This window comes from Paecilomyces variotii (assembly GCF_004022145.1).
Source record: "Paecilomyces variotii strain CBS 101075 chromosome Unknown C8Q69scaffold_1, whole genome shotgun sequence".
NCBI lineage: Eukaryota > Fungi > Ascomycota > Eurotiomycetes > Eurotiales > Thermoascaceae > Paecilomyces > Paecilomyces variotii.
Genome location: NW_021167140.1, coordinates 4764581 through 4782542, shown reverse-complemented (window position 1 = coordinate 4782542; position 17962 = coordinate 4764581). Strand labels below are relative to the sequence as shown.

The following is a 17962-nucleotide window of genomic DNA, read 5'->3' as shown; positions in this document are numbered from 1 at the left end:
CGACACGCTCTTAAATCGGATCCCAGAGAATACGCCACCGCAAAGCAGTGAGAGAGAGTTGATGCAAGAGTCGGTATTCTACTACTCTCTAACGTCCAAGCTCGACAGCTGTGGGCCGCCAGCTTCCCCAATTAGGAAGTCCCAGCGCGCGGGACGGCGTCTCTGCCTGCTGCTGCCTGGGATCTAAGCGTAGCTCGGCTCTAGCGAATCATGTGATCGTTCAGGCTACCAAATGTTCAGGCAACTATCACGAAGACTTCGGCCGATCGGCTTCTTCCGGATGTGATGGTTTAGGCGCTGAGTGTGTACGGATGTAGTGTCCCTGGTTTGATCAAAATTGAATCGAGCCGTTGTTACTTAGCGCCATCCAAAGTGCTTCTGTCCTGAAATATTTGGCTTGGCAGGAAGTCAGGGAGCAGAAGTACACGTGTGTATACAGAACTAGAGTCAAGCAAGCAATTCAAGCAATTAGGGTTCGGCAGTTTCTCATTTTCCACGCAGACAATGTGGAGAGGATACGAGTTATGGCTACTTCATGTTGTTCCGTAGTGTTATTCTTAGAATTCATCATGGCATACTGTATTAGTCCCCAAACCAAACCATTTCTCCATGCTCATTCCCATCTACGTAGTCCTAAGATGAATCTTCCAAAGCCGATCGACCAACCAATTAATAGGAAATCGAGACGGGGCAATACTCCTCGGAAGATACAAGTACCAATCATCCTCTTCCACCAGACTAAGATTGCCCGTCAATGTAGTACACTCATAGTACTCAGGATAAAAACCACTATCCTCCCAATCAATGATTCCCGTAACAACATATGAATCACGACTACCTGAATCTCGTTTCGCCATGATATTTTCCTTCCTAATATCACCATGTGTGAATACCGATCCCCGCATAGCCGTCGTGTCCAGGAATGAACGTAACAACTTGACATATGTATTGCTGCCATGATGACGGGCCGTAAACTGCAAGTCATTGTACTCTTTAGCCTGAGTGATATTTTTCCACAGGGCAGTTTCATCGACATTATGTTCCTTCACGCCTTCTCCACACACACCACCGAGTTCATTGCCGTCGTCCTGTCGAAGATTTCTCAATCGGACGAAGATATCATCCAGTTGATCTTGTATCGAGCGCTTTTCCTGGGGAGATAGTCCATCCCATACTGTGGCTAATGTGATTTCTGGAATATACGACATGAATATGACGCGAAAGGGTCCTAATGCGATCAGCCCGTGGGGCCTTGGCGCTGGGATATCAGGCACCTTTTCTTCGAGGTATTGCATGCTAGTGTATTCTGTGTAATCTCTGTGTCCCGTAATAACTTTGGCAACGATGTCCTCGCTGCATTTAACCACGACACCCCTGACATGGCTCTCCCAGAGGACAGGAGAATCCCACAGAAGTTTTTTCAGAGATACAGCAAGTGATTCCCCTGTGGTATCAAACGCAGAGCCTGACCTTTCTGAATATCGCGTAAGCAAAGTCGTAGTCTTCTCAGATAACGGAAACACAACAGTAGCAGTATCAGCGAGATCAAGACGTGTGCGGAACTCAGGAGGACCTTGTATCTCGCTCTTTTCCAACGAAGGCGCCGTTCTGGATCCAGTCGCCATTTGAATCCTGCGGTTATAGTTCTTCGGGAATAAAGATAGCAGATTGGCTTCCGGTTCAATCTCCAGTTCCTGATAAAGCTCATTTATTGTGCGGAGATTGATCTGAGCTGCATAAGATAGCTCTTGACATTGCGCATTATAGTGTTCGCGATAATATGAATCGGGAATAATAGAGATCAGATCCACTGTTGGGTCTTTTTCGAGCGCCGCCTGGAACTCTTGCATGAGGTTTCTGTTGCATTGTGCGGCTTCAGCTTTGGGGAGTGAGAGAGACAGTATATGATTATGCATGTTTGCTAAGGATTATGTTGGAAGAGAAGGGGAAATCTTTTAGAAAGGGCGCTGGGAAAAATAACAAGGACAGAGTAGGTAGTTCAGTTTGTTTATTTTCATAAATCCGAGCTGGTTGCCTGATCACAACAAAGAAGAGCAACCCCGGGAGTGGAATAAGTGGGAGAAGTTGTGTTTGCCAAGTGTACTAATGCTTAATCCCAGCCTTCCAATTACAACCTGAAAAGACCATTTTTTCTATCAGGCGGTGCCTTTTGCTGATAATAGACCCCTGTACTTAACGCAGCGAACACGGTTTCCTGAGGGGCCGAGCAAGGCTCAACTCAATCTACGCAGCGTAGGGATACGTATCTTCGATCCTCTAGACCAACATAAGTTTTCTTTGCTCCTAGCCCTTTTCTTTTTACCCCAGAATAACCCTGAATTTATTTATTATTTATTTCAGTCAGGTTCAAAGTAAATGTCCCAGACAAGTATTGCATTCGAATTATGAAGCAAGAGAATTCCCTCATTGTCACTACATTAATTCGTACGAGAAATTTCACATGATACTCAGAACAAGATCAAGCAGTGTTTACTGAATGAAGTTCGTAAATACATGTAAAGTAGAACTGTCTATCCATCCAACGGGATTCTTCAAGGTAGGAACGGCATGTTCCCATTCCCCTACCCCAACCCCCTTCTCCATGCTGTAACCTGAGATAAAAACCATCAAGGCCTAAAAGCCAAGTAATCTAGAAAAAAAGCAGAAAGCAGAGAGTCCACGATCCACGAACCTCGTAAGGTAGATGGTCCCCTGATGCACCCGTACCATGACGCCAATATAACCCGTATGGGCAGAAATGGTCCAATGCAGGAATAAAAATACAATATCAGAAAATAGTCAAAACCATGAAGAATAATGCCCGACTTCGCTATCATCTGGCGAATGAGAATTCGAATCCGTGAATCATATACAATGGAAGATGAGCGCGCCAACAGCTAGACTTCTTTTTTGCCCGCAGAAGGTATCAATGAACCTGATCGAGTGGTCGAGAAACTTGGGTTGTCGCAAAATAAGTCATGGAGAATGAAAGATCGTGTGGTAATATCACCAATCATGACGACGTGTGGACGTCAGTCTTGGTGGACTCCACGGCCTCGTGGGCAGCCCCATGGGCAGGCTCGTTCTTAGTTTTCTCTTCGTCCTCTGCGGCGTCATCTGTCAGATAAACCGTGCCAGGGTGAGATTCATGGACCTGATCATCCGTGATCCCATTCACAGTTTCCCTCTCGGCCTCATCCTCGACATCGACTTCAGTTGTGGTGTGGTCCTCCTTTGTCGAATTACGTCGGGAGACACTCTCATAGTATGACACAGCATGGGGTTCTTCCTCGTTTGAGGTCTCGTGTCTGTGTTCGTCGTTTCCGATCTCATGTTTGTCTTCCTCGTTTTCAGTCTCATGGTTGTGTTCCTCGTTTCCGGTCTCGTGTTTGTATTCCCCGTTTTCAGTCTCGTGTTTGTCTTCCCCGCGGTTCTCCTGCTCTTCTCCACGGGCAACCAGCTCGCTCCTCGACGATCTTTGAGAACTAGCAATCGAGTGGAACTCATCCTTCTCCGTGACAGTCGTAGCGACATGATCCTCGTGCTGGCCATTAGCAAACTCATCGACAAGGGCGTCAATGCGAGCTTCAACGTCAGGAGGAAGTTCTTCAGACGAGGCATCCGCGTGCTCAGGAAGATGGTCAAGGCCGTTTGTTTCACCACCGGAAAATTCGTTCGACATTCTGATCTCGCGTCGCAGGGACGCAGTCGGCGAGGGCAAGGAAGCGGTTGTTGACATCGAATCGTGTTTGCGTATGGGGTTTCGTGGTGGGAGAGCCGGTGGGATCCGCTTGGGAATTGTTACCAACCGCGCACGCGTGAATGTCGGCGACAGTCGCTTGGATTCGGGCGAGACCGTCTGGTCATCAACAGTGGGAGGAATGCTGACAGCGCTCTCACGCTTGGCAACCGTCGTAGTGCCAATCTCGTGGACTTCCGGCTCACCGTTGGGCTCGTGGTCTCCGTTCGTATATTCGGTTTCTGCGTGTTCTTCGCGTTCCTCGAGAACTTCTTCCGGCTGCGGGGAGATAGACTCCTTGATGCTCCGAGGAGATGACATCCTGCTTGTCGTAGTGGTCGCAGTCATGGGACGATCTTCAGTTTGCGTTCCCCTATCGACGCTGGTATAACTCTGCAGACTACCCCGCCAGCTCGTCCGCCGCGAGCTGCCCATGCTGTACCGCGGGAATGTGTTGTAGATAGGACTCGATGGTGCTGGGCGAAACTCAAAGACTTCGTGACTTGGCCTGGCCTTGGTTGCTGCCTCGCGAATGAAGAGACCTTCTGCTTCCAGAGCTTTGACTCCGAAAGGATCTGGATCGTCGGCTGCGGGGATCCCAAAGTTGCTGTCAACCAGTTCCATATCACCTGGTGCCTGTCCTGGAGATGGAAGAACAGATTCATCAACGTCTGAGTCACCCTGGGCGCTCTTGATGGTTTGCATCAGCATCTTGAGGGAGTCTGGCGGATGCCTCACTTTGCCGGCGAGGATGTCATGGACACGGAGCTTTTCGCCGTAAAACCGTTCATTTTCGTCGTTTCGTTCGAGGATGATTGTGCCATCCACCTGCACCCCCGCATAGATACCACGACTCTTCATGTATGTCCACACAGGAGCCTGGCGCTTGTGAACTTCCGTCTCGAGAATACCACCGATACCGACCGGTCCCGCCGCCACGCTTACTTCTCCGCCCAGCGTACAGCGAATTCGCTTGAAACCCTCCAACGCTTCGTATGTGTTGATGACGACGACGCAATCGTAGATGTCGACGCCCACCATGAATCCTATCCCTGCTGTATGTAGCAGGATTCCGGACGGCGGACTCCATTCTCCCGTCTCTGGGATCCTCGCCAGCAACACACCACTCCCGCCAGCGCCACTGACCCAGAGTCCCGTTCGCATGGTTGTAAAGATCGCCAGTCCCTTTGCTTGTTTGATCACGTCCGTCGGAATCTTCTTCAGTACTCGTTGTTTTCCTTGCGGTCGATCGAGCCTACCCTTCGAATCCCGCTTCATTCGTTCCTCGTCTGGAGTCAAGTCTTCGTAGAAGCCATCTTTGCAGAAACTGCGCAGAATGCGGGCAGCTTTATCACTCTCCTTGTCCAGTGACATAGGCCAAAAGGCCTCCGCACCCACACGGTTGGAGAGACGGTTGACGGGGGCGCCCAACTTGTCCAGGGTTTGCCAGGCCTTGTCAAAGCCTTTCTTCGAATACCCGAAGGTCCTCTCCCACGCTGACGGCGCCATGGTGTCCGGGACAACCTGGTCGGACGGAAGATGCAGCGGGGGAGAACGTAGTCGGTCAGACGGCCAAGGATGATGGCGGTTGGCGGTCCTTGTATACGCAACGGTCTCGCAATAATACTAGCCAGGTCGCGAGGGGCTGAATTCACGACGAGAAGGGCAGACACACGCTGACCACAATGTCCTCAATCTGATAGGAATGCAAATTCTTCTGGGCCTGAGCCGCGTTGGTGGACGATCGAGCGCTCTCGGAGACGAAGAATGTGTCGCAGGCTCGCAGCGTCCGAGAGCACGCCTTGCATGGGACGATGTTATCTGATGCAGCAGAGGGTGAGCTACCACGGATTTATTGGTGTGAACCGAGATCGCCAGGGCCACATCCAAACCCACTGAGGAGCCACCCAAGAGAGCAAGAAAAGTCCTTTTTAATTTAGAGTTGTGACATCCGAGAACCAGCAACAGCGCGGATATGGATCGGGTGTCGACCCATTATTCTCATTGAAGCCGCGAGCTGAAGGTGGGAGGAGGGGAATAATAGTCAACTATTAAATAAAATCAAATAAAATATTAATCATCGGTCATTAGACATTATTTAGCAGGTTCGAGAAGGACGGGGCGGGCAATCCGGGAATGAACCTGGGTCTTACAGGCTTCATACTTGCTAGTGGCAGAACAAGCATGACGGGGGAGGGAATTTCTTTGGGCCTCCTCCATCAGCATCAGCACGGCTGAGGCCGGAAGGACTGACGGTCCCCGCGTGGCGCCGTGGCTGACGAGAAAAAACGAGCGGATCGATGTCATGTATGTATTTTTTTTTCTTCTTCTTCTCTGCTTGGAACGAACCATCGTGGATGATTCCCTCGTCGCGGTGGATCCGGATGGTGGAGTTTTTCGGCTTTTCGCCTACGCTCTTCCGGACTGTATTAGTTAATTAACTTATTATTATTAGTTATTATTATAAAACACGCAATTTCTTTGTGCTAGCGCATCAATAAGAATAATAATAATAATAACCATCATCATCATCATCCATGAATTCCAAAGACTTCAACGCTGTGTCTGCTGGGGAATGTCGTCGCATTCTTCTCTGATACCCGGCCCGCGGAGGAAAATACATCATAACAGGAAAAAACTCGACTAACTAACTAAATACTTAGTCTCGCCCTCACGCTGTTTCTCTATGATATCCCCTCTTTCTCTAAAGACTCTAACTAACTAACTAAGTAACCCCTGCATATTCCTCTCTCGCGGTAATAATATAATAATATCCGGTCGATATTTGAAATCATCCTATATCTTCAAAAGATCACCCATGCGGCTTGCTTACTATGTCCGCATAGGGGGTTGATTAAGTTGTGACACCTCATATGCATGCGCACAACCTCACGCCGTCGTCCATTTCAGCCCATCCGTCTTGTCGAGATTATTTATTTATCTTAACCTATTATATTATTATTATCCCTGATATGCGATGAAAATTGAAATCGAGTTCGCGCCAAGACATACCTAAACTAGGATTTTTCTCAGGTACATCCATGCCACATGGCGATGGTGCGAACTATTATTATTACTCCGTATTCATGACAGATAGTTAAATAGGCCCGTTTCTACCGTAAGTAGTCGCTAAGCACTAGTTACTTACATTAGGTACTTAGTTAGCGAAGCGAAGCGACAGTAATATAGGTACGGAGTACGGAGTACAGTACGTCAGTCACGGCTACAGCGTTCCGGACGGACATTTGAGAAATATCGTCATTCTCAGCCCTCATCCAATTCCATACCATACCATACCATAATGTATCTAGTCTAGTCTAGTCTACCTAGTTAGTGATCATCTGGACTTTGCCGTGAAGCGAACAAATCCACACGATCTGCGCATTATCCCCAGCCTCGGGATCCGACTAACAACCTCCAGGGTCCGATCCTCTCCGGCCAACTATCTATGAAGAAGTAATTAATCCCGGGCTTAACTAACTAACTACATTAATACATTAATTATCTACCCACCATAAGTTAGACTAATAATCCCTCCATTATTAGTTAGTTAGTTTATTTGCAGACTGATTTGAAAAAAAAAAAATCCCGACCGTCGGGGGCTCGAGCCTCGAGGATCCTGCGCTACTACTTACAGTACAGTATGATTTGTCGAGACTCGGGAATAATGGTTATGGCCATTCGCTATGACTCCCTCCAAGACAAATAGCAAGCAAGCCCATCTGTTGATCTCAATTACGGAGATATTTTCATATCTATTCTTTTCTTTTCTTTTTTTTTTTCCTTGCTCGCATGATGCTAATATCTTTCTTTTTCCTCAATTCTTCTTTTCCCTGTCAGGGGAGTTCAAAGGCTACCTAATGTATGGGCGATATTTAGCCCGACTTTCAATGCATTGTTTCTTTTTTTCTTCCTTTGAAGTTTCGGATAGACGTACTAGATAGGCCCTATGGAAGCCTATCCGACAAAGTCTCAGATCGACTTCTTTCCTCGCTAAGCCCTATTTTATCCTATCCTATCCTACATAGGTGGGGTAGAGATATATATCAACTACAAAAAGGGTCAAGACCTCGAAAGGGTTTCCTATGGAATTTCTGATTCTGAAGATATTGTGCTATCTGATCACTTGTATGGTTATATTTTACTATGTCTAGTTAGGAGGGTCTGATAGATTTGATTTCATTTTATTTCGTATTGCTAGTATAGGTACGGCGGGAGGAGTCCGTCCCATTTTCAGCCTGACTATGTACAGTACTGTATTACTGGAATGTATAGCCAGAACGCTGATCTTGAACTTTAGAGTATTACTTTGCTTAGATTAGATCACGTTAGTTTTCCTAGAAACTAGGTGGAGAAAGTACTCTCCCAGAGCTACCGTACATTATTCACTAATGTTCCGGAAACAATCAAATTATCATTGACTTTCGTTTTTATCCTCAAAAATCGTCTAGGGACAAAAAGCTCGTAGACCCAAATCATACGGGGCTATAAAACGCAACGCAGCGGCACATTTCAATATAATAGATCAACAACAACGACAACAAAAACAAGCCTTGAAACATCTACTTGCTCACAGCTCACAGAGCGCCCAGCTCCTTGAGCTTAGAGACGAGACCGTCGACATCCTCGACCTTGCCTCCACCCTGTCGTGGTGGGGGCTCTATTTTCGCGTTGTGTTAGTCACTCTGTACGCAGAACCACATTTGCGCAAAAAACATTGGTGGGTCAAGCATTGATTGGACATACCGGTAACCTTCAACGTCTTCAAACGCCTCTTATTCTCAATACCAAAGTCCGCCAGAGTCTTCTTCTCCAACGGCTTCTTCTTCGCCTTCATGATGTTAGGCAAGCTGGCGTAACGCGGCTCGTTCAGGCGCAGATCCGTCGTAATGACCATGGGCAGCTTCGTGCGGAGGGTCTCAACACCACCGTCGACTTCGCGGGTGACTTCGATGGTGCCACTGTCGTCCTTGATGTCAACCTTGCTGGCCTGCGTCGCCTGCGGCCAGTTGAGCAGACCAGCCAGCATCTGGCCCGTCTGGCCCTGGTCGCTGTCGATGGCCTGCTTGCCCAGCAGGACGAGATTGATGTTCTCCTTCTCCACGACGCTCTTCAGCAGCTTCGCGACAGTCAGCGGCTCCAGGCCGCCGTCGTTGGACTCGGGCACGTCGATGTGGAAGGCTCGGTCGGCGCCCAAGGCCATGGCCGTGCGGAGGGTGTCTGCGGCTTTGGCAGGGCCCGCAGAGAGCGCGAGGATGTTGTCGACCTTCAGAGGGCCCTTGCGCTCGCGGATGCGAACGGCCTCTTCGATAGAGAGCTCATCGAATGGGTTGAGAGAGTGCTTCACGCCGGCTGTCTCGACGCCCGTCTTTGCCTTGTTGATTGGAGGTTTGACCTGGATTGTAGCTAAGGTTAGATCGAGCCCGTCACTGGGAATTAATTATATTATAGCGCAATGAATGTCAGGGTAAGGAACAGACAAGGAAGGCATATGGCTACCCCCGTAGAGAAGCTGGACCTGGAACGCTTCTTCAAGAGAGCAAGCGACCTCGTTGCAGCTCCGCATCGGAGCAGCACAGGGCAAAAGAGTCAACGTACCGTATAGTCGATCACCCTCTTGACAGGGACCAAGATCCGCAGGGCGCTGGCCATTTTGAACGTTCACCGAGGTATAGACAAGTCCAATGCCAGATACAATGGACCAGACCAGCGATGTCGTGGAGGAAAGCCGGAGAGTCAGAGGGGAGAGTATGCTTTGGCGGAGAAAGCTCCTGTGCCTCACCGGAGAAGCCAACCCGAGGCCGATGTCGTCCGTTCCCGAGTCTGCCCACAGCCGAGGTCGTTATCGCTTCGTGTCGGTTTACAATTAGCAGTATACCTATCAATCACGTCAATGAAGACGAGAATGAAATTGCCGTTCTGGTCTTTTTCATGTTTCGAGAACTTCTATTTCATACTTAATCTCATCCTACACCATAACAACATATCTCACAATCTTCTGTGGACTCAGGCAATCAATTGATGCTAATCGCACGCTCACCAAGTAGATGCAACAACATGTCAGGTCCAATGGAGCCACAATGGATCTTCGATGGAAATAAACTATTCAATATACCAGGACGGACATCCAATAATGGAATAAGAAATGTATGCTAACCACAGCACATGCACATAAATTAGGAGACTATCAAACAAAGCTCAGACAGAAAATAATTGCCAAGCGTCTATAACGATAACTCGAAATCTCGCATGCCATATTTGATAGGACCTGCTAGAATATTCACGGCTTCTGCAGTTGCCCCTTGCGGAAGAACATGAAGCAAAGAACGTTTGTGGAGAGCAAAAAGATCAAGCATATCCAGAATGATACTCTAGACAGTCCATCCGAGACGCCTGCAGCGAAGCTGGGAAAGACATCTCCGGGCCCTACTTTATCTGGAGCAGAGGCACGAGCCAGGATAGTGGAAATTGACCCAATGACTTGAGCTGCGAGTAAGGTGAATACGATATGGAACCGTGTTAGTGTGTTTATCAAGATCATACCGAAGCCTGCATTTCCACCATGCGTCAGTCATGATGAAACGTGCGGATAAAATAATCCATGGATCCAAACTTACCGACACCTTGAACCGTGTCGAGCACACCAAGCCAGAGCCAGAGCACTCTACCTACAAGAGCGCTGGCCAGTGGCCCGCCAGCCCAGGGAAGATATGCGCCTATGTTCGATGTCGACCACAGCATCTGGCACCAGCGGGGTGTCCCCAGTCCAACAGCGAATATGGGAATAATCCATGCATGTCGCTTAGAAAGCACACTGAAACACCAGAGGAATATCGCCCAGACAACAACGAAGAATAGCAGTACAAGGAGTACAATGTGCCATTTCTTTGCATGCTGGCTAGACCAGAGGTAAAGCCAATTTCGGCCATAGGGGGCCGACAAGAAATAGTTCTGAATAAAGACAGTATAGAAAAACCACTAGAAAACAGTCAACGCTGAAGAAATGGCATAATCCTCCGCTGGGATGTCACTTACGAGAACTATTTTCCTTCGCAGCAATGTCCGGTAGAACGATGGGACTTTGCCAGGTGTTTGGCGATAATAGCTCGGTAGCCCAAGGAATATTAAACCACCTATAGCCCAGAGGAAGATAGCAATACCCACTCCCACTCCAATGAGTGTGTGAGGATTGGAATCAGCAAGGCTCGTCTTTTTCAACCCTGTCTCACTTGCTGTGGTCAAGGAACTCCCCCAGAACCAGAGGAAGGTAACGTATAGTTGTTGAATTCCTTGTATGACACAAGCTCGAAACGCCCACGACGTTACAGGTGCATTCCCTCCATGGATAGTCAATACATATACAAAAAATATTTATTTGTCGATCTCTTACTCACCTTCATCCCCAAAATTGAGGGCAAAGAAAATAGATCCACTGGATGATGCGAATGCATACAGGCCTGTTGCAGCATTCTGCATCCAAGCCCTACCCACTCCTATTCGGACAAAGGGAGAGCAGCCGATAAAAAGGAAGGCAGAGCCATAGAACTATTGTAGTCAGTAAAAACATGAAAATGCATACGTGAAAAGCACAGGTATCTCGTGACGTACAATGAACGGTACAGACAAAACCACAACTGGCTTAAACAAGCGAAATATGATCCACCATATGATAGAAGATACGAGATATATGGTTGCGACAATGTATAGCTTCTCAGCTGGTTCACCAACTTCGCCATTCAATAGAGTAACTTGGTACGAATTTGCCGCAATTATCTGGCCCTGGTGAATGTCAGCAGGGTCCTTCGATGAGGTTATTCGGTTGACGAACAAATGCGAGTAACAGGGAATATAAGGGCCAGTCACCCAACCGTCTGAGAAGAAGTCTCTTTAGACCGGAGGGAGGAATATAACCTCGTGGCAGAAGAAACTGTTCAATATCATTATCATTGTCGAGGGGAACAGAGTGTGATGATGAGCTCTGTGAACTGTCGCTGTGTATTTTGGCCCGCTCAACTGACGATGCGGGCATGCTTCCCATTTTAGCATCACGGTATCGGCCGAACCAGTGTTTTTCACACTTAGAAAGGAATTCGTCGATGCATAACTGGTCTTCGGAATTCTTTCCGTTAAGGTTCTCCAGTTTCCTCTCAAATCTTCTAGCATATTCATTGTTTGAATCGGTGAAGAGAGGACGGATCTTCTGTAGATTATAATCACGGTTTTCTTTCACGACGCTCTCTACACTTAGTAGACTGGCTGTTGAGTCTTGCCACTGGAGAGGTGTAGGACAACCCAGCAGAGTGGTTGAAGTCTCTGTCGTGGACGGTGTATTAAGGCATGAATCCGGAGGAGAATTGATCGCTGGGTCCCTCAGGAATGCGGAAGGGACCTCGAAATCATCGAGATCGAAGTCTCCGAAGTCTAAGTATATTTGAATCGCCCTATCCCTCCAATGCTGAGGGCTATCTGACTCAATGTCCAGTGTCAGTCGACTTTGTTGGCCATGCCTTGTGCGAATTACTGTGTCATCTGATGATCGTGCATCGGTTTCAGAAGAGGAGCTTCCCTCAATCTGTAGCTCATATCTATTCCTTGAGCGGTTTTCCGTCTCATCTCGACCTCCTCGGCTTCCAGATGAATGAGACGCACCCTCAATATGCCCTGCGCCACCAGAGGACTCTCCACAGCCAAGTGGAGCGGGCGGTGTTGGTTTAAACATACTAAGACAGAGCGCTGGGGTCCACCATGCACAAGTCTTTCCAGACCTATACCTTTTGTGCTTCTTAATTGCCGTTGACTGCAGAGTATCAAGCTCTTGTAGCCATCGCATAACAGGGAATCGCTGCCTTCCGGCTTGGGCACGCATGCCTGCGCGCGTAGCTGTTTTAGAAGCCAAAGCTTCGTGGATTGCGTGCTTGAACTGGTGAATAAGGTGCTTCGTTGTCATTGATTCACTGAAAACTGTTAGTATAGAACGTGCTGTCTGAGGGCTTTGCGGATTTACATCGTGTACCACCATCCAGGCATCTGCCCGAGACCACCTACTCTGGAAGAGGTCAGAAACGTAACTTGATACCCATGATTGCTACTCACCGGGATCCGATCCCCAGAGCCCCTTTGCGGCCGAATTCGACTGCAACAAGGCCAAACGGTTCATCGCGAGATGGTATCAAAGCGAACTCAGCACCGCTGAATATAAAAGGGGGCAAGGCTGTGAACTCCGGTCTTGAAGACACCCGTCCCGGATAAAGTTCCATCAATCTTCTGAGTTTTATAGCAGCGAACTTCCCATAAACATCAATGACAGGTCCAATACATATGAGCTGTGCCCTTGGATAACCGTCCAGAACAGATGGGAAGACATCAGCGATGATATCGATCCCCTTCTGCATCGACCACCGGCCAAGGAAAACAAACAATTCAGCACTTGCATCCTGGTGTAGACCGGCCCATTCCTGAGCTTGCTGCTTCAGAGCTATTCGACGTGCTTCAAAGTTATGGTCCACTTGAGCATTACTATAATCTTCACTTGCATCCAAGTCTGCTGTATCTGAGGGGTCCGGGTTTGGAAGTGAACCTATCTCCTTCAACCCCCAGAAGATAGGGTACCTGGCGTATGACCTTTTTCCATATTTCCTGGAGACGGCAACTGCACCGAAACCGTCTTGATGGATATACAAGTAGCTTGCTGCGGCATGAAGAAGGTTAAAAACGTCACCAAATTGGACGTATGTCTTGACAATCACCGGATCAAGGTTGAAGACTCGACAGACTTCATCGCGCTCATTTTTTGTTCTCATGGGCCATAGACCCTGGAACTCGGCGTTATGCAAAGATAAGCAACAGGGTATTGTTTCTGGCAATAGGTGCAAGGGAGCTACCGCACCATGATAATCATTTATGTGGTATATATCAACGGTAAATCGTTTTAACACCTCCGCAATGCATGAATTCCAAGCTGAATAATAGATCGCCGAGTTAAGATCGTCCATTCTCGGTGGATAGGGTTCATATTTGGACTGAGATCTGAATACCGGCGCATCAAGAAGAACGTATGTGATGTTGCGGAGAACATGGTATTGAACTTGAATTAGATAGGTCTTCCCAAGGATTTTCACTTCTATTGGATCGGCTCTTTCATCTTCTGGATAGTTGATACCGCCGATGCATGGCACGACCCATATAAGGTTCTGATGACCCAAGTTTTTGCCCATGAGCTGCGCCATTACTCCCAACCCACCAATTTTTATCTTTATATCCCAATCCTCGATATCATACTCCATGGTGGCAATGAGGACAGTACGTCGATTATCTCCTGCGTCCGCATTGGGCGCCTGTCTGTTGGATCTTTTGTCTTGCGGATATTTGAGGATCCTTGAAATGGCGTTGCTAAAACCTCCTTCTGCATTGAGACGATTCCAAGTGCCACGCAGTTGGGTTAAGCAATTGCGTATTGAAAAAGGTACGATATGCTGCTTCTCAGAAATACCGAATCTGTTGAGTTTGATCTGATAGAAGAGCTTCAGATATGCCCACACTGAGATCATAGCAGTGGCAACCGGTACTAGAGCAAGCAGGAGATAAAGAGTTAACTGCACTCTCCATGATCCGATTGGTATCTTGAAATATCTCAGGTTGCCATCATCCAGAGAAACTTTCCAGGAGAGATATGGAGAAGGCGGGGGATCTGTTAGGTTAATACGGTTCGTCAACAGCGACAACGGTGGAATGCGATCGAGGACCCCGTCTCCATCCAGATCCCCAAATACTTGTGTCTCATCTGGTTGACCATCGGGATTGACTCCCCATGCGCTCAACGAGAGTTGAGCAGGCCACTCTGCGAGGAAATCATACTCCCAGTTCCCGGTAAGATTATTCATGGCCATCTCGTTGTCGTAACCAGAATCGTATCCGAATTGATTGAATGATCCTTCGATCCAGAAATGGGGGTATCGCCTAGGTGGAAGGCCATAGATGCCTACATCTCCGTGTTGCCAATGGTCACTGCTTCCTGTGATTCTATTCCAGTATTGCACCATGATATGTTCGCCGTCCCATTTTTGCTTTTTTGTTCCAGTCCAGTTCTTGGGTGGAATGGATTGGTCGCCACCTTGATATGGCATCCATTCACTGTAAGAAGATCCAAAGTCAAGGGTATAACGCCACTTGTCTGCACCGTGAGCTTTGTGAGAGACCCATAACGTTCCATTTCTTGAAATATCCTCGTAGAGCAGTGATGTACTGTAGTTAGCCTCCCTTGGCCATACAATTGGGTTATCCATGGACCCTATTCGAAATATGAAATGATCGACAGACTAGCATATTCGTTAGAGGTTTATTCGTGTTAGATCTTATATCACTCACATTGGTCATACGGTTCCCGTTCCTGTTGCTTGCGTTGCTGACGATTATCTCGTGCACTCCGTGGAATACGTTTGTCAACTGGACCGAGTAATTGTATACGCTTGCGAGAGCTCCAGGCCAAGAAACCATTTGTGTTTCAGCGATTGTGTTACAAGAGACTGTACTCTTGTCAAGCTGAGCAGTATAATTCCCATAGGCCGTTGATTTAATTGAGATCGCATTCGTTATACTGTTGCAATCCATCTCTGATGAGAATTGAAAACCGATATATATACTCTCACCGGCGTTTATTGTGGAAAGGATACGCCAGTCATGCCCTGGAGTAAACTTCGTAATAAATGGTGAGGGTTCCACAAACACTTTCTTAGGAACGAATGCCTTGAATGACCAAGGAGACAAGGTTAACATGGACAGGCAGCCATTCCAACTCTCAGATCCCTCCAGCCTGTCATGGTCAGCAACCAGTATTTCGCATTAGATATCCAGCTTACCGTAGTTTTTTTGAACTCCTTTCTAGTGTATACTCCTCGAATGGAGGAAGCAGATTCTTTACCGTTGTTCCTGCGTCGAACGGTGAGATCAGTGCATCCTCTGAAAAGCAGTTGAATCTGTAGTCTATAGTCCTGTTATCATTTTGATAGACTAACCAAACGCTCTGGTTTCCTTGGCCTATACTAGTAAAGTCTTGCACGCCCCAGAACCGGTCTCGCAGTACACTCCACATGCCCGTCTCTGTGGGAGTACCATTACTTCCTGGTAAATAGAGATCATAGGTCTTATTTGAGAGCTGTTGAAGGTAGTACCCGTCATTCAAGACAGGGTAGTTCTGACGCATCTCAAACATTGTTTTGATTAAGCCCCGAACAGGATGCGTTGGATCACGGTGGTCCAGACTGACATTGTCATCAAGGCAACCATACGAAGCACTTCCAATCGGGAAATCGTGATATTTCACTGAGCCGACCTTGTAGCAGCCGTGCAGTTGCCATGCCAAGGAGGAAGACATAGGGGAACGTCCAAAAACTATAATTGTTTAGTGATTTCCGCGTCTAGCCTCTCGAGAAGTGCTACTCACCGTAATTCGCATTGGTGTTTTCGAGAACGTAGAACGCCTGTTCTTCTCCCCAAGCAATATTTGGTATCCCTGGCATCAACAAAGACACCACGTATAGTGCTAAGACTTGCTTTTCTGTGCCGTTTTTGATCGCTGGCCACCGAAAAACATCCTGGTTGGACGTGCCATATAGATGACGCGGATCGAACTTTCCTGTGTTTACATTGACCATGTCATTCGTCTGGACCAGCCCGTTCCAGAGTTCGACGAAATTCGATGGCGGATCCCCTTCTGCTTCGAATGTGCCATCCATGCTAGAATCCAAATTAGCATCCGCACCAAACATCCAAAACAATCACTTCTTACCCAAGGAATCTTGTTAGAGAGCGGTAAACACTATAGTGAAACGCAGATGCATCGAGTGCTGCCTTCTGAGGAGGTCTGATATGCATTCTATGGTCGCTATCGTTGGTCAAGGTGACAGCCTCTGTCATGTTCGTAATTGTTTGGTTTGTCTGTCGACCGCGACCGATATAAAGTGATCCAAACGAATTTCCAGACACTATTTCGCCGGGAATGTAGAAATTCTCTTTTCCAAACCGGCGGGCACAACGACGGATAGAATCTGACCATTCTGCCTGCGCATCGAGAGTAACCTGGATTGCCTTATCGATTCTGAATCCATCTATATCGAGCATTGCAATGGTAAGACAAGAAAAGTGTTCAAGCTTCTGCCTGACATCGGTTCGCCACTCCCTAAGGCGGTCCTGTACGAATGCAAACTTGCTGACTTGCCGTTGCCATTCTCTGTAATCTCCGAACGACGCAACTTCACCGTACTAGGAAGTCGTCAGCAGATTCCCAACCCCACACAGTCAGTCTGGTTTACCTGATCGAACTCGCTATCACGACAGCCACGGACTAATGTTATCTGTGAAGTCACTCCTCTCCCGAGATCATCCCAGAATCGAGGATGCGCGCATTCTTCAAGCCATGAATCTCCAGGTTGGAAATCGTGATAACGACGTGATGACTTCCACACATGATCATACTCGTAAGGATTGAATGGCGCGGATGTATTCAGGAAACCTTTGAAGCCGATAAGATCACCCATCCTAAAAGTTGTCAGCTTCTCTTTCTGTGTTGAAATTCTGCTTCCCACATACGTAGACATAGTATTTTCCAAAATGATATAGATCCCTCGTCTGTGAGCCTCAGATATCATTTCGCGCCAATCGTCTATATTACCAAAGTGACGATCGAGAAGGGTCAGATCAAGGGGTGAAAATCCGTCTGATCCCCAAGGCATATTGATATGCGGCATGCCAGCAATGTAGAGAGCCTGTGTAAGTCAGAACCAGCTCCTTCAAGATATATATCATGGGCCAAATCTACCTTCACTCCCATGCCTTGTATGTAGTCAAAACTGTCCATCAAACCCTTTACGTCCCCGCCATGTCTAAGTTGGTTTGAAAGCAGATCATGCTCGAATTGCGTCCCGTTCGCATCGTCGTTGGCAGGATCACCATTCACAAACCTGTCAATGAAGAGTGTATAGAACGGGATTCGCCAATTGTCTGGAGATGGGTAGTAGCTGTGATCTTTCCACTCTCCCCAGTAATCCATAGGGTCTCTGGCCGTTTCATTTTCGTTGAGATTGAAACCAACTTCTTCGGGATCATAGCGGAGGGCAGATATCACCTGAATCAACAGAATACAGGAGTTGGTAACTACTGCCTGTAGTCTCATTGCGCTATATCCTACCCAACAGGGGGGCAGCAAATCAAGCACTTGCAAAACGCTTA

At 47.7% G+C, this 17962-nt stretch overlaps 4 protein-coding genes across 4 annotated transcripts; all 4 read right to left on the bottom strand.

The window, feature by feature from the left end:
- Window positions 1-510: 510 nt before the first annotated feature.
- C8Q69DRAFT_454650 (hypothetical protein) lies at window positions 511-2063 on the bottom strand. The gene has a single exon (XM_028629717.1). It carries the CDS (start codon window positions 1914-1916, stop codon window positions 624-626), a length of 1293 nt encoding a protein of 430 aa, XP_028490012.1. The 5' UTR covers window positions 1917-2063; the 3' UTR covers window positions 511-623.
- An 862-nt stretch (window positions 2064-2925) lies between these two features.
- Window positions 2926-5537, bottom strand: C8Q69DRAFT_56704 (DUF500 domain protein). Its single transcript, XM_028633793.1, has one exon. It carries the CDS (start codon window positions 5246-5248, stop codon window positions 3014-3016), a length of 2235 nt encoding a protein of 744 aa, XP_028490011.1. The 5' UTR covers window positions 5249-5537; the 3' UTR covers window positions 2926-3013.
- Window positions 5538-8024: 2487 nt separating this feature from the next.
- Window positions 8025-9575, bottom strand: C8Q69DRAFT_56656 (hypothetical protein). The gene is made up of 3 exons (XM_028633792.1): window positions 9338-9575; window positions 8486-9134; window positions 8025-8399 (listed from the first exon to the last, which is right to left on the bottom strand). Exons 1-3 carry the CDS (start codon window positions 9389-9391, stop codon window positions 8317-8319), a joined length of 786 nt encoding a protein of 261 aa, XP_028490010.1. The 5' UTR covers window positions 9392-9575; the 3' UTR covers window positions 8025-8316.
- Window positions 9576-10019: 444 nt separating this feature from the next.
- C8Q69DRAFT_396135 (putative alpha-1,3-glucan synthase) lies at window positions 10020-17906 on the bottom strand (the record flags this gene model as incomplete). Its single annotated transcript, XM_028627723.1, has 15 exons — window positions 10020-10288; window positions 10357-10717; window positions 10775-11076; window positions 11134-11284; window positions 11348-11518; window positions 11568-12693; window positions 12744-12785; window positions 12833-15054; window positions 15104-15548; window positions 15595-16126; window positions 16179-16471; window positions 16524-16996; window positions 17047-17272; window positions 17324-17499; window positions 17553-17906. 15 exons carry the CDS (start codon window positions 17904-17906, stop codon window positions 10020-10022), a joined length of 7143 nt encoding a protein of 2380 aa, XP_028490009.1.
- Between the last annotated feature and the right edge of the window lie 56 nt (window positions 17907-17962).